Genomic DNA, 24,054 nt, shown 5'->3' on the forward strand with positions numbered 1-24,054 from the left:
TGTAACTGCGTGACCGAGTGAGACTGTAGTACTAGTGTATATTAGTGTAAGTGTGTAAATGAACAGTGAGAACTAAGAGAGTGAGCGTGAACTGTGTAATTGTGTAACGTGAACTGTGTATGTAAATGTGTAGTTTTAGTACTTCAATAATACATTTTAGAAGTAGAATGCTACCAAGTCCTGTACTCATTCATTTACCCTGCCAGCACATTACAGTATTTACTAATATCAATAATAATTTTGTTTGGCTATTTCTAGCCTAGTTCAGCCCTTGTAAGGCAGACCCTCCGATGGGGGTGGGCAGCATCTGCCGTGTGTAGGTAACTGCGTGTTATTGTGGTGGAGGATAGTGTTATTTGTGGTGTGTGAGTTGCAGGGATGTTGGGGACAGCACAAACAACCAGTCCCTGAGCCAACAGAATTTACCATTTAAGGTTAAAATATCAAACCCGGGACCCTCTGGACCAAAGGCCAGCATGCTAACCATTTAGCAATGGAGCCGGACACTGATATCAATGATCACTCTGAAATAAGTATCACTGGGTGAGTTGGCCGCATGGTTAGGGACGCACAGCTGTGAGCTTGCATCCAGGAGATAGTGGGTTCAGACCCCACTGGCGGCAGCCCTGAAGATGGTTTTCTGTTGTTTCCCATTTTCACACCAGGCAAATGCTGGGGTTGTACCTAAATTAAGGCCACGGCCGCTTCCTTCCCACTCCTAGGCCTTTCCTATCCCCTAGTCGCCATAAGACCTATCTGTGTCGGTGTGAAGTAAAGCAAATTGAAAAAAAAAGTATCTGAACCTAATTGCTTTAATCTAGTTTGAGATAGTGTCAGAGACACAAAGTGATGCACGCAGCATATCTGTTATGGCATTTTTTTTTCTTTTCATTTTGAAAGCATTTATTATGGTTGCTTGTATGATAACCTTTTCTTTTATTACAAAGTAATTTCTTATTTCGTACTGAAATGAACTTATGATCCAATGATTATTATTTGATTATTATGATTATTTGCTTAAGGGGAGGTGGTACCCCCTATCTTTGCAATGCTAATTTTACCTACTTCAGGTGCACATTTTGTGATAACTATCAATAATATCACTTTGAAATTTGGTATGCATACAGCTTAAGGGCTTTTGCGAGAACAGTTGTTTTTAGACTTTGAATAATAACCCGACTGAATTTATATAATTTTTTTAACGGACACCTGTTTTTATTGATTTTTTAAACAATTGTAGCCAAATAAAATCCACAGTTTTTAAGTAATAATGTTATGAAAGCACAGAAATGTGTAAAACACCCAAGAGTATAAGTGATTAAAATTGTATGCTCTTATGCCTAGTGCTACCTGAAATATTGGTACCTTTTCCTTTAAAAAAAAAAATCTCAAGTGGAGAAAACAAAGGAACAAGTTAAGATTACCTTTTTAATGCATACCAGCACCATATTCTGTATCATCGGGGTCATCGGCATCTTCCCTAGACCTTTTCTGGCTTCTTTGCACATTTCTTAATACTTTGGAGATAACAGAGGCATCCAGGTCAGACCTTTTCCTCCTCATATTAGCAATTTCTTGAAATGTATCGAGAATGTTCACTCCTGGTTCAATCCCTAATTGCTGCATAACTTTCATCCTACCAGCACATCCCTCATTGAAAGTAATTACAGCATCATAAACACCAATGCACAATGACTGATATCCTACAAACGCTGTTTTTGGAACCCTACTCTATACGACACTTTTTTTTAAACTGATTTCTGTCTAGGCACTTTGAAGACTTGTTTACAACACGTTTTCATATGAGGGAAACAAACAATGAACAGAAGAGCTGGAATATGTGACACAGGCTAGTCACAACACAAATGAACACAACAAAAACATTCCCTTTGGTGATCAACAACATTACTTTCACCACAGGAAGTAGAATATCAGAGTCTATTTAAGCATTTTAACTCAAACTGAAAAGGGGGTGTAACCTCAAGTGTCAACTTGTCATTTAAATTGTATTTGAGGGCGTTAGGAATGATTGTGGCTAATCCTGTTACTCATACATAATTAAATACACTTCAATATTTAAAAATACACAAAAAATCATTTAATGAATTTTTGAACCAGAGGGGGGTACCACCTCCCCTCAATGAGTGATCTTTATAAATTTACCTTGGCAACTATCTTCTTTAAATTATCCCAGTTTAATCCCAGAATGATTTTCTATGATGGTTTGGATGAATGACCCTTTGAATTTTATACCACTTTATAAATTTTGCTTGATGATGACATACATCATGAAATTATAGTTTTTGTATTGAGCAGCACAACTATATGGGGAAGTATTCTGTATATCTATTTGTGAAAGAGGAAGGCCTGTCTCAAGGAAATAATTTCAGTGACATGGGGTTAACATTAAGAGACACCGGAGTGATGGAATTTTGTCCTGAAAAGGCTTCTCTAACATACCAGTAAATTTACGGTTGCATGTCTTTCACATTTAAGTACTCTTAAATACCATCATAATTCACTGGAATTCTAATCCACAACTTTGAACATGGAAAATGACCACCTCAGTCAGCTATGCTATGTTGGTTTAAAAAAATGTAGGGCTATTGTGATATTTTGAGTTTTGTTGGAAATTTTACACATGCTCTTTGAAAGAAATCCTTATTCTTTCTTTTAATGAACTATGCACTAGAGCACATCTTTCATACTTGATCTAAGATCAAGACCTCGTCTTGAATGATAAAACTGTAGTTTTCTGTAAAACTTAAATTAATATCAAAACTGATTTGCCATCTCTGCTCTCTTCGTCATTTTCAAGTTGAAGACTTATTTTACATTCCGTGAATCTCAAATGATTTTCTCAGGTAAGAAGGATAACAGGAGCTGGAAAACTTTGCCCCCTCTTCTCAAACCCCTCCCTTAGGCTGCTTTTTAGTTGCCATCAATTTCACCTCATTATACACCAACATACCACACACTGACCGACTTGGGTCATCAGATCATTCCTAAATACACGACAAGTCATTGCCCTGTCCTCTACCGCTGTGGGCACCATGCATGATGGCCCTCTCCTATGCCAGTCTCTTCATAGGAGAACTTGAAGGATATCTTTGCTACAGAGCCTCTCCAGTTCCTAGTATTGTGGAGGTTCATTGATGATATCTTTCTCCCATGTCTCCACAAAACAAAGCAAATCTAGATGCAACGATGTAGCAATGAAAGCCGATTACTATTGATATCTACTCTTACATGTTTTTACTAACACACATACAATATAATAACATACAGGAATATATACACAATAATTCTCATTTGAAAATTCTTCCATAAAGCAATCATCATCATCATCATCATCATCATCATCAATGTCCCACTCCAGTCACCCGGGTGTGGTTAACAAGCCTCCTCCACTCCTTTCTCTCCTTCCACTTTTCCTGCTCCGTTACTTCCGCCACATCCAATCCAGCTTTTCTAATGTCCTTCCAGATCTGATCCATCCACCTTCTTCTTGGTCTTCCAACTGGTCGTTTACCCTTAATTTCTCTTTCCAATTCCCTTCTTGCTACCCATTCCTTTCCCATTCTTTTTACACGTCCAAACCATCTCAGTCTTGCTTTCTGTATCTTCTGTACTAACGGTTCTATACTTAGCTCTTCTCTGATTTGAATACTTTGAATTCTATCTCTTCTTGTCTTTTTAACTGATGTTCTTAAAAATTTCATTTCTACTGCTTGGATCTTACTATCTTGTCTCTTATTATTTACCAGCGTTTCTAGTCCGTATGTTACAAATGGTATGAAATACTGTTTATATAAAGCAGTATCGCTATAAAACTTGTTCTGTTCCGCTCAGACGGTAACGTCAACAACACACCAACATTGAGTGAACTTCTCAACTCACTCCTGAACTCGTTCAAAATCCACAGTGAATCCATTGAGCACTATCGATATTAATCTTGCACAATTCAACTCCATTGCTCCCACAATACCAACATCACATCTCTAATATAATTTACTTTGTACATCACTCTAACCTTCACCCTGAAGATGGTTTTCCGCGGTTTCCCATTTTCACACCAGGCAAATGCCGGGGCTGTACCTTAATTAAGGCCACGGCCGTTTCCTTCCAATTCCCAGGCCTTTCCTATCCCATCGTCGCCATAAGACATGTCTGTGTCGGTGCGACGTAAAGCAAATAGCAAAAAAAAAGTAAACCAACTCTAACCTTCATGTCATGACTTGACACACTCTCTGTACATACTGGCTATGATTTGGATAATTCTGCTTACCTGCAACATATTATTAATACAGAACGCCTGGAAGGTTCTAAATTAACATCCAGAAGTCCTTGAAAAGAGCTCTTTCGAACTACAGTGAATGTTTGATGAGACTGTTCTGGCAGCGAAGGAATACCGTGCGGTTGTTGACTAAATCATTGTTTTCCTGTAACTGATGGATGAAACAGTTGTGGAGGAAATCCAGTAAATGCAGATGGAAGATGAAGAACAAGGGTAAGAATGATGTCATGGACCATTGCTAATTCCAACAGAAGCTATTGCATCTTGTGAAGTGCTGCATCATTTTCTGTTGAGTTTTCCATGTGTTTGAGACAATCTGATGCAATTAGGTCTTTGTGTGTTTCTCTGTGAAGAGGAATGTGAAACAGACTGTAATTTAATATTTCTTTGACTATGGTAGTTTATAGTAGTGGAGTTCTGCATAGTGTGTACAATTGTGTGGGAAGTTAAAATTATATGTTTAATATGAATGTACTCTGCTGGACATAGGTAAGGTATTATCATTTTGTATTTTTGTGTGTGTTTCTGTTGTTGCAAACCTCATGTTACTGGAAATTAAATGACATGTTGTGGGAAGTAGTTAATTTAATTCAATTTACAGATGTCATTGTGTTCACCAATTGCCATGTGAACCCATTATTCTGAAGCCCTCTTTATAGTGATAAATCTCTCTATAAAAAAATTTTTTCCCCCTGTTGAAACAGTATCATTGTACCAAGATTTGACGGTATTGATAAACAAAGTACCCAAACAAATCTAACAGTTCGCTACAGGGTCATTCTACTCTTTTCAGTGTCTGCGATAAAACAACTCAACTCAACTGGACATGCGAATGTGAACATATTCACCCAAAAGTGCAAAAGCATTGGCACTTGCAGAGATACCAGCTGTGATATTAGATATTGAAGTGTGAAGAATTGGCAGAAATTTGTAGTGTTTTGTTGGGATGTACATTGCTAGTGGGACATTTCATTGTTGTGCGAGCTTTGATCAAGATGCTGAATGTGAACAAATTTTACAAGTCAAGTGATAACCAGGGCATTTTTCAGAAAATAGCAGTCCCTTGTAACTTGTTAGAAGAGGTTGAAATTCATAAATTCATGTAAAGGCAAACAATTTGTTACATATTAGAATACTAACCTCTTCAAGAGAAATTTCCAAATTTCCTTTGAAGTTTGTTGAGCAGATTAAAATAAAACTTTGTCTAATTTTTGTGGGACATTGTAATTATATGAATTAGAAATGGGCATTCTTCTTTATCAGTGTATCGGTGTATCTATCAACTTCTGTGTCTGTCTTGTTGAAAAATGAGAACTTAAACAAAAGCTTATGTCACAAGCCCGGGGAGAGGTGATACTCCCACGTGGCGCGTCCCAGGTGGCGGATAGGGGGCCCTAACCAGCTTGCCGGCGGACTTGAGGGAAATAAAATACCTCTCGCGGACCAAACACACAACGCATGTGGGTGGGGGGCGCAGACAAAGAATTCGCCCACGGTTTCCCCTGCCAGTCGTAAGAGGCGACTAAAAGGGGCAACCAAAGGATGATCAAATTAGAACTTTGAAACTACTTGTGATTAGTACCACCACGCAGGGAACACCATGGGTCGCTTTCACTTGCGTGTAGTACCACTATGTTGGGTACCAAATAGGTTTGTGATTAGTAGCAAACAAGAGCGTGACGGCTTTTACAGTACCTTTATTCAGTAGTGGTTCATGTTTGTGGGTTACTGTAGTCACGTCCTAGTTCGTGAACCATGGGCAACGCCTGAGTGGCCTAGTAAGTGGTCCTGAGAGTCGGGATACCAGTTACTATGGAATGGGAGTGGGCATCTCAGACATATTCTGAGTCCTGGCCCTCCTTGTGCTCAGGCGGCTAGGACTATACAATTCACCGGTGGTCCATAACCCGTTAGAGGAGAGATCCTCACTTGGACTATGTGCAAGTAGGGTAGCATCCTACTTCATGAATTTACCGAGCTCAGAACATTTTAAGCAAGCCTCGGACCTATGGGAGTAATGGAGTCCCACTCCCATTTGACAGGCGAGGGACTCCTTGGAAACAACTTGGCGAACGAAATGGAATTCGATGGGGAGCTATCAGTATTAATGGGGCTTATGGAAGAAAGAAGGTAGAACTGGCTGAGTCAGCAAAGAGGATGCATCTGGATGTGCTAGGAGTAAGTGATATTCGGGTAAGGGGAGATAACGAGGAAGATATAGGAGATTATAAAGTGTACTTGACGGGTGTTAGAAAGGGAAGGGCAGAGTCTGGGGTAGGGCTCTTTATCAGGAATACCATTGCACGGAACATAGTTTCTGTTAGGCACGTAAATGAGCGAATGATGTGGGTAGATTTGTCGGTTGGAGGAATTAGGACTAGAATTGTGTCCGTGTATTCACCATGTGAGGGTGCGAATGAGGATGAAGTTGACAAGTTTTATGAAGCATTGAGTGACATCGTGGTCAGGGTGAACAGCAAGGATAGAATAGTGCTAATGGGCGATTTCAATGCAAGAGTTGGGAATAGAACTGAAGGATACGAAAGGGTGATTGGTAAATGTGGGGAAGATATGGAAGCTAATGGGAATGGGAAGCGTTTGCTGGACTTCTGTGCTAGTATGGGTTTAGCTGTTACAAATACATTCTTCAAGCATAAGGCTATTCACCGCTACACATGGGAGGCTAGGGGTACCAGATCCATAATAGACTATATCTTGACAGACTTCGAATTCAGGAAATCTGTTAGGAATGTACGAGTTTTCCGCGGATTTTTTGATGATACAGACCACTATCTGATCTGTAGTGAACTAAGTATCTCTAAGCCTAGGGTAGAGAAAGTGAAATCTGTCTGCAAACGAATAAGGGTAGAAAATCTCCAGGATGAGCAGATTAGACGGAAGTACATGGATATGATTAGTGAGAAGTTTCGAACAGTAGACAGTAAGCAGGTTCAGGATATAGAAAGTGAATGGGTGGCATACAGGGATGCTGTAGTAGAAACAGCAAGGGAATGCCTAGGAACAACTGTGTGTAAAGATGGGAAAAGGCAAACATCTTGGTGGAATGAGGAAGTGAGAGCAGCCTGTAAACGTAAAAAGAAGGCTTATCAAAAATGGCTCCAAACAAGGGCCGAGGCAGACAGGGAGTTGTGCGTAGATGAAAGAAACAGAGCGAAACGAATAGTTGTTGAATCCAAAAAGAAGTCCTGGGAAGATTTTGGTAACAACTTGGAAAGGCTAGGTCAAGCAGCAGGGAAACCTTTCTGGACAGTAATGAAGAATCTTAGGAAGGGAGGGAAAAAGGAAATTAAGTGTTTTGAGTAATTCAGGTGAACTCATAATAGATCCCAGGGAATCACTGGAGAGGTGGAGGGAATATTTTGAACATCATCTCAGTGTAAAAGGAAACCATCCTGGTGGCGTTGTGAACAGCCAAGCAAATGGGGAGGAGGAAAATGATGTTGGTGAAATTATGCTTGAGGAAGTGGAAAGGATGGTAAATAAACTCCATTGTCATAAGGCAGCAGGAATAGATGAAATTAGACCTGAAATGGTGAAGTATAGTGGGAAGGCAGGGATGAAATGGCTTCATAGAGTAGTAAAATTAGCATGGAGTGTTGGTAAGGTACCTTCAGATTGGGCAAAAGCAGTAATTGCACCTATCTATAAGCAAGGGAACAGGAAGGATTGCAACAACTATCGAGGTATCTCATTGATTAGTATACCTGGCAAAGTATTCACTGGCATCTTGGAAGGGAGGGTGCGAGCACTTGTTGAGAGGAAGCTGGATGAAAACCAGTGTGGTTTCAGACCACAGAGAGGCTGTCAGGATCAGATTTTCAGTATGCGCCAGGTAATTGAAAAATGCTACGAGAGAAATAGGCAGTTGTGTTTATGTTTCGTAGATCTAGAGAAAGCATATGACAGCTTACCGAGGGAGAAGATGTTCGCCATACTGGGGGACTATGGAATTAAAGGCAGGTTATTAAAAGCAATCGAAGGCATTTATGTTGACAATTGGGCTTCAGTGAGAATTGATGGTATAGGCCTAATGAGTTCTTGGTTCAGGGTACTTACAGGGGTTAGACAAGGCTGTAATCTTTCACCTTTGCTGTTCGTAGTTTACATGGATCATCTGCTGAAAGGTATAAAATGGCAGGGAGGGATTCAGTTAGGTTGAAATGTAGTAAGCAGTCTGGCCTATGCTGACGATTTGGTCCTAATGGCAGATTGTGCCGAAAGCCTACAGTCTAATATCTGGGAAATACAAAATAGGTGCAATGAGTATGGTATGAAAATTAGCCTCTCGAAGACTAAATTGATGTCAGTAGGTAAGAAATTCAACAGAATTGAATGTCAGGTGGGTGATACAAAGCTAGAACAGGTCGATAATTTCAAGTATTTAGGTTGTGTGTTCTCCCAGGATGGTAATATACTAAGTGAGATTGAATCAAGGTGTAGTAAAGCTAATGCAGTGAGCTCGCAGCTGCGATCAACAGTATTCTGTAAGAAGGAAGTCAGCTCCCAGACGAAACTATCTTTACATCGGTCTGTTTTCAGACCAACTTTGCTTTACGGGAGCGAAAGCTGGGTGGACTAAGGATATCTTATTCATAAGTTAGAAGTAACAGACATGAAAGTAGCAAGAATGATTGCTGGTAAAAACAGGTGGGAACAATGGCAGGATGGTACTCGGAATGAGGAGATAAAGGCTAATTTAGGAATGAAATCGATGGATGAAGCTGTATACATAAACCGGCTTCGGTGGTGGGGTCATGTGAGGCGAATGGAGGAGGATAGGTTACCTAGGAGAATAATGGACTCTGTTGTGGAGGGTAAGAGAAGTAGAGGTAGACCAAGACAGCGATGGTTAGACTCGGTTTCTAACGATTTAAAGATAAGAGGTATAGAACTAAATGAGGCCACAACACTAGTTGCAAATCGAGGATTGTGGCGACGTTTAGTAAATTCACAGAGGCTTGCAGACTGAACGCTGAAAGGCATAACAGTCTATAATGATAATGTATGTATGTATGTATGTATGTATTTATTTATTCAGTAACACTATATGAGCGACACCATGGGATGAGGGAACCCATAGTATGAGTCCCTGTGGTTAGTAACCCTTATGCGATGAACACCCTATGTTTGCGTTGCCTGTAAATGGCACCGCACTGAGCTCAATAGCTGCAGTCGCTAAAGTGCGGCCAGTATCCAGTAATCGGGAGATAGTGGGTTCGAGCCCCACTCACAATAGAGAAATGGGAAAGTTAATATCCACCTTTTCAATACAATATATTACGTGAAGGTTTACATTTAAAACATCACGTTTATTTACATTTGGTACCGGTTTCGACAATGTTTGATGTCATCATCAGCCAGGACAACTATACAAAGATATATTACATTAATCATGACTCCTACAGTAATATTACATTGATAGTATTGAATATAAACATGAGTATAATTAAAAAGTATATACACATATAAGCTGATAGTCAGTGCGATAAAAGATTGTTTTTATAAGGTGTACACCTTTAGTTAAAAAAGGAGAAAGTAATGAAAATGAAGTATAATAATCAGCTTTTAGTGACATATTTGTCTGTTGGAACAGTAGGGTTATGTTTATGAAGGCTGTGTAGCCATGTTTAACGTTATAAAAGAAGTAAACACATGCTTAGTTATGAATGTTTCTACATAAAAGTATGTACAGTAAAATCTAGAAAGTATTCGAATATGGCTTGAGCTTGGACTTAATAGATTGGATGTCACAGCACGTTGATGTTGGCATATAAGGATGTCCGTTGGTAGATTCTATGTATAAGTTTTTGTACTCTACTTTTGTATGTTTATATCATATTAGTGGATAGAGCATTTTGGATTAAGTGTAGTTCTGTTGTGATGGTATTGAAGAGATTCTTGTGCTTTGAGTTGCGAGTACATAGGTTGTTCGAGGAAGATCTTGAACCAAGACGGAACCTATAAGAAAATATAATCCGCGAATTTAGAATTACGTAAGCCAGGAATGTATATTATTAATAAAAGAATAGAAGACTCACCTCGGATGCCAAGCCAGTATTAGATGTGTCAGAGAGGAACCAACGGACTAACTGAAGGTAAAGGCGGATCTGCACGAGTGCAGAGAAGGGCGGAGTTTCTAAGTTGGAGGGAGGGGGAGGGGAAGGGCGATAGAGGCGGGACTATAATCAGGTGGGCGCGGAGGGCAGTAGGGGTAATACTTGAGCGTGTTATGTATTGTTTTGAAGACTGATTGATTTTTGGGTATTTTAGATTATTTAAGATTTTAATGAACGTGTCAAACAAGATCGTGGGTTTTTCAGAGAGGTCATTGAGATTATAATTAGGGTTATAGTACTGGTCAAGTGATATATAGAATTGTTCTATTAAATCGAGTGCGGGGCCTTTGTTTATTATTTCGATGATGTCTATGTCTTGGTCTAAGCCTTGAAATTTGTGGTCGTAGTCATTTATATGTTGTCCTACTGCAGAGAAACTTCGGTATTTGATAGCGGTTACATGTTCTTTATATCTAATTTTGAATGATCTACCGGTTTGTCCGAGATAAGTACTGAGGCAGTTGTTACAATGAAATCTATACACACCTGACTTTTCAAATGGGTTGGAAGTGTTGATTGAGTTAGAATTGTGTAGAATGTCTAGGTTTCTATTATCAGTTCTGAAAGAGATGTTGATATTCTGTTTCTTAAATATGTTTGTAATTGGATGGATGTTGTTGTTAAAGGTGAAGGCTGGAAAAGTTTTTGATTTAGTAGTTTCTTTAAGAAGTTTAGATTTTGAGCGATGTTTGAACTTGCTAATTATACTTTCTATAAAACTCTTGTTGTAGCCGTTATAGAATGCTATCTTGCGTATGGTATTTAATTCTTTATTGGGGTCTGATTTGGACATAGGTTTGTTGAAGGCTCGATATACTAGACTATTGTAAGTTGCCCGTTTATGATTAAGGGGGTGAATGGAGTCATGTTTTATTGTTGTAGCAGTATGCGTAGGTTTTCTGTAAATTTTATATTTGAAGGAAGAGGGGAGCCTAGTGATAGTAAGATCTAGGAAATTAATGGTCTTGTTGACTTCGGACTCTAATGTAAATTTAATGTCTGCATCGATAGTGTTTAAGTGTGCTAAAGTAGTAACTGCGTCTACGGAACGTTGGTCCATTATGATGAATACGTCATCGACATACCTAGACCAGAGATGTATGTTGTTAAAGGTTACGTTACTGTCTATTTTAGTGTATTCTAAGAAATCTAGGTATATTTCTGCTAGGATGCCAGATGCAGGTGAGCCCATGGCTAGTCCGTCCTGCTTGTATATTGTTTTATCAAATGTGAAGTAATTATTACTGATTAAAAGCTTCAAAATAGACATGAAGTCAGAAATTTCGAGTTGGCTAAGTTGACTGTGGGTGCGTAAGTTTTTAGGAATAATATGCAAGAGTTTTTCTGGTTTGATACTTGTATACATGTTAGTGATGTCAAATGAGTGTAAAGAGTGGTATGGTTGAAGTGCAAAGTCGTCTAGCTGTTTGATAAGTTGTATTGTGTTCTTTACAGATTTTTTTGACTGAAAAGTGTGATGTTTTTTAAGGAATTGCTGAATGAATTGTGCTGTTTTATACAGGGGACTAGGTCTATAGTTTACAATAGGCCGTATGGGGACGTCAGTTTTATGTATTTTAGGCTGAGCTTTTACGGTAGGTTATCCTGGGTTCATGTTCATAAGTTTGCTTTTTTCGCTGTCCGTTAGGAGAAAGGATGTATTTTTCAGAGTCTGTTTTAGCTGCCGTTGGATAGCTTGAGTTGGATCTTTATTGATTATTGTAAAAGTGCTATCTGTGAAGAAAAAAAATTTGTTTTGGATACGTATTCTGTTTGATCCATTATTACAGTAGTATTTCCTTTATCTGCCTTCGTAACGATGGTATGAGTATTTTTTATTTTATTTTTGAGTTGAATGATCTTTTTCCTGTTTTCAAGTTGTGATTTGGTTATGTTCGGAGTAGGTGATATAAAGGTTTTCTTAATTTGTTTATTGGCTTCATGACTGAGCTCGTCCTGTATGTCGTGAGGCATCTTTTTGATCGCCATTTCTGTTTCTATTATTAGTTTTTTAGCAACATTTGATGGATTATAATTAGGCCAATTGTGTTTTGGGCCTTTAGACAGAATAGCGATCTCTTCGTCGTCGAATGTTGTGATAGTATTCCTAACTCTCTTACTAAATTTACAAATATTATATAAAACTGCATTTAACTTGAAAAATATGAAATATCTGCATTTAAAATGGAAAATCTGAAAATTAATATTCATTAAATAAAATACACATACGTCGGACCTTGTACTCACACTTACTTGTTACCTGCTTACTTACACATACGTTATTTGAAGGGCGCCAGCTACCACTCAGTGCAGCAATAATAGTAGTAGTAGTAGTAGTAGTAGTAGTATTTATTCATTCATCATGTCGTTTACATATTTACAGGACTCTGTTTTATATATACATAACTCTTCTAATAACATTATTACTTGAGAAATATTAATCTTATAACTAAACCACATATATTACAGAAGTAGTAGTATTATTATTATCAACATATTAATACTTAAAATAAATTGAACTTCTAACTATCTCTTGCACACATTAAATATATTATTATTATTATTATTATTATTATTATTATTATTATTATTATTATTATTATTATTATTATTATTATGATTATTATTATTATTATTATTATTATTATTATTATTATTATTATTATTATTATTATACAAAATCACACCAACCTCAACAGAGTCGAGTAGATATCAGTAAAATACCACGTAAGGTGAAACCTTGTGTGTGGTAATTTAGAATATTAATTACATAGTGAGAAATATATTTTAAATGATGCCTGAAATACGAGTATGGGTATGAGTGAATGACGGATATGATCAACAGCACATGGTGGAGCACTGAATAGAAATTGGATATGGTGACGTGATATTCTCATTTAGTTATTTCTTCCATAACTGTTTTATTATCCCTGACAAAGGATTTAAGACACTTCAGACTCATTTTCTGACCTAATAAAGTAGTTTGTAAAGAACCGGGAAGGACATTAAAGAATTTTGGAATGAAGTACAAGAAATTGCGCTTTGTTATGCTAAGTTTGGGTTTGTATAACATACAACGGTGGTTCATCTTACTGCGTGTTGAATATTCATGTTTAATGTTCTCAATTATATTTTTGTTTTTGTTAATATATTTGTATATTTCAAGGGCATAGAGCTGTTTTACATTAAATATATTTGCTTCAGCATATAATTGACTACTTGGGTATAATCTTCCTTTCTGGTACATTATTCGTAATATAAGGTTTTGAACAACCTGTATTTTATTGATTACATTTTTGTAGGCTCCTCCCCATGCCAAAATTCCGTAGCTAAGAATAGACTGAACTAAAGCGTAATAAACCTCTCTTAACAATTTTATACTGGATATGTATTTTAAGTTATGAAATATATAAACAGTTCTTCTGATTTTCTTTCTTAAATCGGTAATGTGACTTTTCCATTTCATGTTCGAATCAATTAATAATCCCAAATACTTAACATTATTTACTTTATAAATTTTGTAGCGGTTACAATTAAATTTACAGTTGATGTTGTGTACAATTAATTCATTAAAATCGTTTCGTGTATCTGTTACAGAAAAATTCATAAATTTTGTCTTTTTAATGTTTAGAAATAATTCATTATTATCTAACCATGCTTGAACTTTAAGCAGTGCTCGAGTTGCTCTCTGTCTGACGAGATTCCAGCTATCACCCTCAACATAAATGACTGTATCATCTGCATATGTTACGACGTGCGTATGTTCGGCATTTGCTATTGTTTTCTCTAGATCATTAATAAATATAATAAACAATAAAGGACCTAATACTGTGCCTTGTGGGACACCCTTTATTATCCTCATTGGTGTGCTTAGATGTTGATTAATTTTGACATACTGTACTCGATCTGCCAAGTAACTCTCAAGCAAATCCAGCACATTACCCCTAAAGCCGTATTTTTCCAATTTCTGGAGGAGCAAGCGGTGTGACACACTATCGAATGCCTTTTCAAGGTCGAGAAATATCCCTGTGGAGAGCAGAGAAGAATTAAGATTTTCGTATATTCTCTTTGTTAAGGCGGATATAGCATCAGTCGTTCCGAGATTTTTAATGAATCCAAACTGTCTGGGCGAAAGTATTTGGTGTTTTTCTAAAAATTGGTAAATATTGTTCTTTAAGCATTTCTCGAATATTTTTGATATTGTTGTAGTTATCGAAATGGGTCTGTAATTTATAATGTCACAAATATTTCCAGACTTGTGAAGAGGTTTTACTATTGTTGTTTTAAGCTGTTTTGGAAAGTAACCTAAGGTGAAGGAATCATTGATAATATTCAGCAACGGTTCCTTTAATGACTCTATATTTTCTTTAATAATTCGAGCCGAAATATTGTCTATTCCTACAGCTTTGTTTTCATGTACTTCACTCAAACATCTCTTCAGATCGTATTCTGTTACCGGTGCAAGGAAGCAAGTATGAGGGTTGCGAGCGATATTTAATGTGGAGTCGGAAATCTGTCTGTGATGCTTTGCTTTCTCAGTGGTTTCGTTAATGAAATAATTGTTAAATTTATTAGAAATATTTATGTCATCTTTCCAGATTTCACCTTTATATCTGATTTCCTTGATCTCTTCTTTTCTAACTGACCTTTGTGTTATTTCATTGACTATGCCCCAGACCTTACCCCGGTTATTTGAATTGCGATTGATCAGATTCCTATAGTACTCAGTTTTCGTTTTCATAATTAGATCATTTAGTTTGTTCCTATATTTCCTGTACTGTTCTTTAATTTCCAAGTTATCCTTATTTTTTAAATATTGTTGATAAAGTCGGTCTCTTGTGTGAATAGATTTTACCAAACCGTAAGAAATCCATTCTGTTCTTTTGACTTCCTTTGATTTCAATTTAACAGTGGACAGGCTCATGCAGCTTTTAATTGTATTCACGAATTTATCAAGTTTGATATCTAAATCACTGCTGTTTAAGATGTCTCCCCAATTTATTTTACTTAAATGATTTTTAAGCTCAAAATGATCTATTTTAAAACAGTTACGTCGAAAATTTGGTATATTACTAGGGACCGAGGCATTTTGAATGTTGAGACTTACTATTATAGGATAATGATCTGAAATTTTACTTTGAGAGATGATAGACAGAATGTCGTCATTTCTCAACCTACTTTTAATCAAAGCATGATCAATACAGGATTTACTTGTACCAGATACTCTAGTAGGATTGTTTATTAAGGACTGAAAATTTCTTTCTTGTACCATGTTGAGATATTCGTCACAGTCGTGTTCATTTAAAAGGTCTATATTTGTGTCCCCTATTATCAGTTCGGTTTCAACATGGCATCTATCTTGGATATAATGATCTAACGCACTGAGAAACCGCTGTTTGTGATATTCATGTGACCGATATACTCCTGTAATAGCTACTTTCTTGTTGTCATAGTTAATTACTACTCTGAGAAATTTAAAGTCATCGTACTCAATAATTTCCATTTCGTGCTCCAAACCATTTTTTACCATTAATACAACACCATCACATTTGTTAACTGAACCCTCATTGTAATAAGATTTATACAAGGCATGGTTGCTTATATTTACATTACTCAGTGACCAACTTTCTGTTAAAATTACGACATCAAACCTATGATCATATGCTTTCAAAACAACGTCTAAAATGTTCTTATTTTTCCTTATGCTTCTAATATTAGTATGAAAAATTTGTAATGTACTTTTCCCTTCCGCATGCTTCTGCAATCTACTCGTGCAATCTTTGATGCCCCTTCTCGTCTCTGAAAGAGGTTGGTATGTTACATAATCATCTTCTAGATCTATTCTGACTATTTACAGGAAAAGGTTAAAGTCAGCTGTTAGTTATTACTAAGAAGGAAGTTACTGTAAGTACGGAGTTTGTACAGAGGGTTGGGACAAGGTCAGTGTCCAGTGGAGAACCGTAATTAACGAGCTAGTGAAGGTCAAGCAGGTAGACTATAGCCGTTCAGCCAAGCAGGGTGGAATGCAAGAGCAGTGAAGGGGAGAGAGAGAGAGAGAGAGAGAGAGAGATATGTGTCCTAGAAGAGGAAACAAAACTTAATACAAAGGGTTACCAACTTATGAGTTAGTAAACTAAACACAGGTTAGATATGAGTAAGCTCATGGAATGTCACTCATCTGCGTAGCGCGGTGCATGCTGCCATCAGCGGTCTTAAACAGGATAACTCCATCACTGGTCCAGACATTTCTGACGCCGAACTTGGAGATAGCCGCCTTCAGAACCGTCAGTCTGGCAGACGTAAGGTCCTCCCGGATCGTGACACGAGATCCTTTTAAATGCCTTTTCCTTGCGAATATCTCCTTCCTGCTGCGATAACTTGTCATCTTCACGATAATAGGCCGGGGTTTATTACCGATTTTAAGCCCGACTCTGTGGCTCCTGTCGATATCAGTCAATTTTATGTCGGCACCAATGTCACGTGCAACATTTAATACTAAATTGTCCGTGTCCTCATTCGACTCTTCCGGAATGCCAAATATGCGGAGGTTATTTCTACGCTGATATTGTTCCAAATTATCATAATTTGACTTCACTTCCGCTTTAAGTTCTGCGAGTTCCTTGTCTCTCTTGGCAATCTGATTCTTTAGGTCCTCACATGCATTTATATTGAACTGAACAGATTCCTCTAGTCTCTTTAACACACACTCCGTAATTTTGTCCACTATGGTACTCACAATTAATTCCACGAATACCTTAGACTGAAGTGTCTCTTCTATTATTTTCCTCACGGTGTCTTCTGTTGGGTTGGCACTCCTGCACTCGGCCTGCTGTTGATTCTTCTTCGTTCCTGGCGCCATTTCACTATTACACTAATTGCACGGCACTCGAACAAAGAACGAACTAATTGTTGATAGTACTTGATTCCACGATACAAATAGATGCACTGTGGCAAATTACAGCACTGTCGCAATTGTTTACACCTGCCAAAACACTTAAATGCCACGAGCTTAAACTCACGCGTGTTACTCGTATGGCATCTCACAACATAGAATGAGACTCTTGACTATCTCTAGGGTGTGGTGTAATAAGCTTACTTTTGACAACATACCATATAAGTTATGGGAAAAGGAGATTGGCGTTCGGTTTCCCCATTAATTTTGAGGTTAAGATATTTTACTGTCATTAAAATAAAACTATAAATTCGTTTGATAGAACAAAATATATTCTTTAAATAATATATAAAAATTAGTGAGTCTTGTTGCGATAAAGCAGATGAGAATATGAAATTATGACATTGCAACTGAAAGAAACTAGGCATGAATTTGAATTCTTCTTGACCGGACATTTAACAATTTATACGAAATATTTCCCTCACTGATTCACTTGACTGTACCTTCAACACTTTTAGTGTAATTACGACGTATTCCTTTGATCTGGTGTTTACTGTAGATGTGTCACGCCTAACTTGGTGATACATCCTTGTGACTGCTTCTTCTCCATATCATCTGACTTCTTTGTAAGTCAATATGGTATTACCTCATAGTAGGTGGTATCCCTCTCTGACTCCATGGTAAGCCCTTGCATCCGTGTCTTCAACTAAGTGACGGACCAACCTTTGGCCTCACTCTCTCAATGACCAATGATTAATGGGTCACTGAGTCTTCTCCATCTCTCGTTCACACTCGTTGACTGACCGACTGAGGTCTCTTCATCTCCTAGACTTCTTCACTGTTCAGCTTCCGTTTAACTAATGACTGACGCTACAATATGCACCCACCTTTTATAGACGTTGGTTGACACAGCTACGTAATCTCCAGAAATAACAATGACATACTCCCACAACGCCTCAAACTGTTGCATGAAATGGTGAAATCCCCTGGGGCGGCTGAGTCTCTGAGCGAATTTCTAAAAGCTCACGATGATGTAGCCATGACGTAGCAATGACTTGGTAGAATCACCAGTAGTGCAAAATATAACGACGTCGTATCCAACATCTGATACATCGAAACTCTCACTGTACAGGTATTTAATGTTAATCTACATATACGTATATATGCATACACTCAATTATAAATAATAATTATAACAAAATAATAGTAATCTCACAGATAAAATAATAATAATAATAATAATAATAATAATAATAATAATAATAATAATAATAATAAAATACAGATATTACCTTGTAACGGGATTTGAACCGTTACAATGTTGCATTAGAAAGATTAATGAATGGGGGATAGAATTCGGTAGGAGAGTGGCTAGCAGTATTCGGGCTGGTCGGGTTCTTGGGTTATTTCTTGGTTGTGGAGGATTTGCTAAACAACAAGTTCCAAACCCTCCTTAGCAAATCCTCCACAACCAACAAATTACCCAAGAACCCGACCAGACCGAATACTGCTAGCCACTCTCCTACCGAATTCTATCCCCCATTCATTAATCTTTCTAATTCAACATTCGACGACGAAGAGATCGCTATTCTGTCTAAAGGCCCAAAACACAATTGGCCTAATTATAATCCATCAAATGTTGCTAAAAAACTAATAATAGAAACAGAAATGGCGATCAAAAAGATGCCTCACGACATACAGGACGAGCTCAGTCATGAAGCCAATAAACAAATTAAGAAAACCTTTATATCACCTACTCCGAACATAACCAAATCACAACTTGAAAACAGGAAAAAGATCATTCAACTCAAAAATAAAATAAAAAATACTCATACCATCGTTACGAAGGCAGATAAAGGAAATACTACTGTAATAATGGATCAAACAGAATACGTATCCAAAACAATTTTTTTTTTTTTTTTTCACAGATAGCACTTTTACAATAATCAGTAAAGATCCAACTCAAGCTATCCAACGGCAGCTAAAACAGACTGTGAAAAATACATCCTTTCTCCTAACGGACAGCGAAAAAAGCAAACTTATGAACATGAACCCAGGATTACCTACCGTAAAAGCTCAGCCTAAAATACATAAAACTGACGTCCCCATACGGCCTATTGTAAACTATAGACCTAGTCCCCTGTATAAAACAGCACAATTCATTCAGCAATTCTTTAAAAAACATTACACTTTTTAGTCAAAAAATCTGTAAAGAACACAATACAACTTATCAAACAGCTAGACGACTTTGCACTTCAACCATATCACTCTTTACACTCATTTGACATCACTAACATGTATACAAGTATCAAACCAGAAAAACTCTTGCATATTATTTCTAAAAACTTACGCACCCACAGTCAACTTAGCCAACTCGAAATTTCTGACTTCATGTCTATTTTGAAGCTTTTAATCAGTAATAATTACTTCACATTTGATAAAACAATATACAAGCAGGACGGACTAGCCATGGGCTCACCTGCATCTGGCATCCTAGCAGAAATATACCTAGATTTCTTAGAATACACTAAAATAGACAGTAACGTAACCTTTAACAACATACATCTCTGGTCTAGGTATGTCGATGACGTATTCATCATAATGGACCAACGTTCCGTAGACGCAGTTACTACTTTAGCACACTTAAACACTATCGATGCAGACATTAAATTTACATTAGAGTCCGAAGTCAACAAGACCATTAATTTCCTAGATCTTACTATCACTAGGCTCCCCTCTTCCTTCAAATATAAAATTTACAGAAAACCTACGCATACTGCTACAACAATAAAACATGACTCCATTCACCCCCTTAATCATAAACGGGCAACTTACAATAGTCTAGTATATCGAGCCTTCAACAAACCTATGTCCAAATCAGACCCCAATAAAGAATTAAATACCATACGCAAGATAGCATTCTATAACGGCTACAACAAGAGTTTTATAGAAAGTATAATTAGCAAGTTCAAACATCGCTCAAAATCTAAACTTCTTAAAGAAACTACTAAATCAAAAACTTTTCCAGCCTTCACCTTTAACAACAACATCCATCCAATTACAAACATATTTAAGAAACAGAATATCAACATCTCTTTCAGAACTGATAATAGAAACCTAGACATTCTACACAATTCTAACTCAATCAACACTTCCAACCCATTTGAAAAGTCAGGTGTGTATAGATTTCATTGTAACAACTGCCTCAGTACTTATCTCGGACAAACCGGTAGATCATTCAAAATTAGATATAAAGAACATGTAACCGCTATCAAATACCGAAGTTTCTCTGCAGTAGGACAACATATAAATGACCTACGACCACAAATTTCAAGGCTTAGACCAAGACATAGACATCATCGAAATAATAAACAAAGGCCCCGCACTCGATTTAATAGAACAATTCTATATATCACTTGACCAGTACTATAACCCTAATTATAATCTCAATGACCTCTCTGAAAAACCCACGATCTTGTTTGACACGTTCATTAAAATTTTAAATAATCTAAAAATACCCAAAAATCAATCAGTCTTCAAAACAATACATAACACGCTCAAGTATTACCCCTACCGCCCTCCGCGCCCACCTGATTATAGTCCCGCCTCTATCGCCCTTCCCCTCCCCCTCCCTCCAACTTAGAAACTCCGCCCTTCTCTGCACTCGTGCAGATCCGCCTTTACCTTCAGTTAGTCCGTTGGTTCCTCTCTGACACATCTAATACTGGCTTGGCATCCGAGGTGAGTCTTCTATTCTTTTATTAATAATATACATTCCTGGCTTACGTAATTCTAAATTCGCGGATTATATTTTCTTATAGGTTCCGTCTTGGTTCAAGATCTTCCTCGAACAACCTATGTACTCGCAACTCAAAGCACAAGAATCTCTTCAATACCATCACAACAGAACTACACTTAATCCAAAATGCTCTATCCACTAATATGATATAAACATACAAAAGTAGAGTACAAAAACTTATACATAGAATCTACCAACGGACATCCTTATATGCCAACATCAACGTGCTGTGACATCCAATCTATTAAGTCCAAGCTCAAGCCATATTCGAATACTTTCTAGATTTTACTGTACATACTTTTATGTAGAAACATTCATAACTAAGCATGTGTTTACTTCTTTTATAACGTTAAACATGGCTACACAGCCTTCATAAACATAACCCTACTGTTCCAACAGACAAATATGTCACTAAAAGCTGATTATTATACTTCATTTTCATTACTTTCTCCTTTTTTAACTAAAGGTGTACACCTTATAAAAACAATCTTTTATCGCACTGACTATCAGCTTATATGTGTATATACTTTTTAATTATACTCATGTTTATATTCAATACTATCAATGTAATATTACTGTAGGAGTCATGATTAATGTAATATATCTTTGTATAGTTGTCCTGGCTGATGATGACATCAAACATTGTCGAAACCGTTACCAAATGTAAATAAACGTGATGTTTTAAATGTAAACCTTCACGTAATATATTGTATTGAAAAGGTGGATATTAACTTTCCCATTTCTCTATTGTGAATCTTGATTCAATACGGAACCTGAAGAATGAAATTCTTAATGTTAAATCGAGCCCCACTGTCGGCAACCCTGAAGATGGTTCTCCTAGGTTTCCCATTTTCACACCAGGCAAATGCAGGGGCTGTACCTTAATTAAGGCCACGGCCGCTTCCTTCCAATTCCTAGGCCTTTCCTGTCCCATCGTCGCCATAAGACCTATCTCTATCAGTGCGACGTAAAGCAAATAGCAAAAAAAAAAATTTTTTTAATGGCACCGCAATGTGCGAAACAGCGTAGGTCTGTAATACATGTTAGAATTTCATTACCTGTGAGTAGGAGTCTACGCTACTCCTAATTTGTACCGCAACATGACAAATACCATGGTTCTACTTTCCTAGCGATAAGTACCATTGTGAGGGGCCGCTGACTTGGATTTTGGACCCTTTTCGATTACAGGTATCATCGGTTCAGTATTGTGCTATAGAAGCAGTGCCTTGGTCAGTAATACTACTATTGTTCTACGCCAGCTTTTGTGCATGTGAGGCACTGTGGGTCGGTTCCACTGATCGTTTTATATTCATATCCATCCATTCATTCATTCCTCGTCCTCACGTTTTGAATTGTGGTCAGTGGATGTTTTTGGGCTTTTAATTCGTCATTTCATTTCATACCATTAGGGGCCGATGATCTAGATGTTAGGCCCCTTTAAACAACAAGCATCGTCATCATCATCAAAAGCTTATGCTTTGAGGTCCATTGCATCTGTTGTACTCGGGTAGTGATGGATTTGATATCCATCTTCAATTTAGAAATGAAGCACATCAGTCTTTCTGTTATTTCTTTTCCCTGTACGGTTTATTTTAGGACTCCTACATACTAATGCATTGAGTCTATTGACTGACCACCAGGCTGAGTGGCTCAGATGGTTGAGGCGCTGGCTTTCTGTGTCCAAGTTGGCAGGTTCAATCCTGGCTCAGTCTGGTGGTGTTTGAAGGTGCTCAAATATGTCAGCCCCATGTTGGTAGATATACCGACATATAAATGAATCCCTCTGGGACAAAATTCCAGCACTTTGGCTTCTCCAGAAACCGTAAAAGTAGTTAGTGGGCCATAAAAACCTATATGTATGTCATTCTGTTCCCATGTTTATGCAAAATTTAAGTTATATGGTTTACATGTTTATTGGTTTTTTTTTATTTCATTTTCAGATACGGGACTTACCTCGACCACTATTCCACTGCCATGGACTGAAAGTTCTGTCACTCAGCGATAATGAAGTCCATAGCTTACCCCCAGCTGTTGCTTCGCTTATAAATCTTAATTATCTTGATGTTAGCAGAAATGGTTTGTAGTAGATCACTAATTTATTATTTGAATTAGTTCCTTATTGTATTTAATTCTTTCTTCTGTTGTTATTGATTTATATCTCATTTTATTTTTTACAGCATTGAGCAGCATTCCTGATAATTTGAAAGGATGCAAGCATCTTACATATGTGGATGTGAGTGTCAATCCTCTAGAAAAGTTGCCTGAGGGATTTACTCAGCTGATATCTCTAGAGGAACTTTACTTGAATGATACATATTTAGATTTTCTGCCCGCTAATTTTGGAAGGCTACTGAAGCTGAGAATCCTTGAACTCCGGGAAAACAACCTAAATACATTGCCAAAATCAATAGCCAGACTGACACATTTACAAAGATTGGACATAGGACAAAATGACTTTTCAGATTTGGTAAGTATTCCATTCGTAGTAGTATATAGGATAGTTGGTTAGATTCTCACCTTCTATACTAAACCTTGTGCAGAATCAATCGCAGCACAGGCAGTTTGGCACAGAGTGATTAAATGCTGAAAATCCCTGTACCTTAACCCGCCATCGGTATCGTTGTTAGGTAGCCCCTAACAAAAACATTCCTTATTAAGAAAAGTTTTTTGGTTTGAATCATCGCGTAACGAAGGAAAACATGTGACTCATAAACTCATTTGAGAATACCTGGAGTTTGAAAAGTTTGAGTCTTAAACCAAAAAACTTTTCTTAATAAGGAATGTTTTTGTTAGGGGTTACCTGACAACGATACCGATGGCGGGTTAAAGAACCCCTTCTGAAGACAAAATTCTTGTTCTCCAGTGTCTCTGTAGACCAATAAAAGTTGAAGATATGTCAAATACAGCTCCAGCTAATTTTCAAAGGCTA

General features: G+C 37.3%; 1 protein-coding gene across 1 annotated transcript in view; it reads left to right on the forward strand.

The window, feature by feature from the left end:
- The window catches only part of Lap1 (leucine rich repeat containing protein 7 lap1), a 472,349-nt gene that overhangs the window by 134,189 nt on the left and 314,106 nt on the right, over positions 1 to 24,054 (forward strand). Inside the window, exons 3-4 of the mRNA XM_067139879.2 lie at positions 23,066 to 23,201; positions 23,303 to 23,592. Of these exons, the coding sequence (XP_066995980.2) occupies positions 23,066 to 23,201; positions 23,303 to 23,592 (426 nt within the window). The remainder of the gene's footprint in view (positions 1 to 23,065; positions 23,202 to 23,302; positions 23,593 to 24,054) is intronic.

Source organism: Anabrus simplex, chromosome 2, assembly GCF_040414725.1.
Source record: "Anabrus simplex isolate iqAnaSimp1 chromosome 2, ASM4041472v1, whole genome shotgun sequence".
Taxonomy (NCBI): domain Eukaryota; kingdom Metazoa; phylum Arthropoda; class Insecta; order Orthoptera; family Tettigoniidae; genus Anabrus; species Anabrus simplex.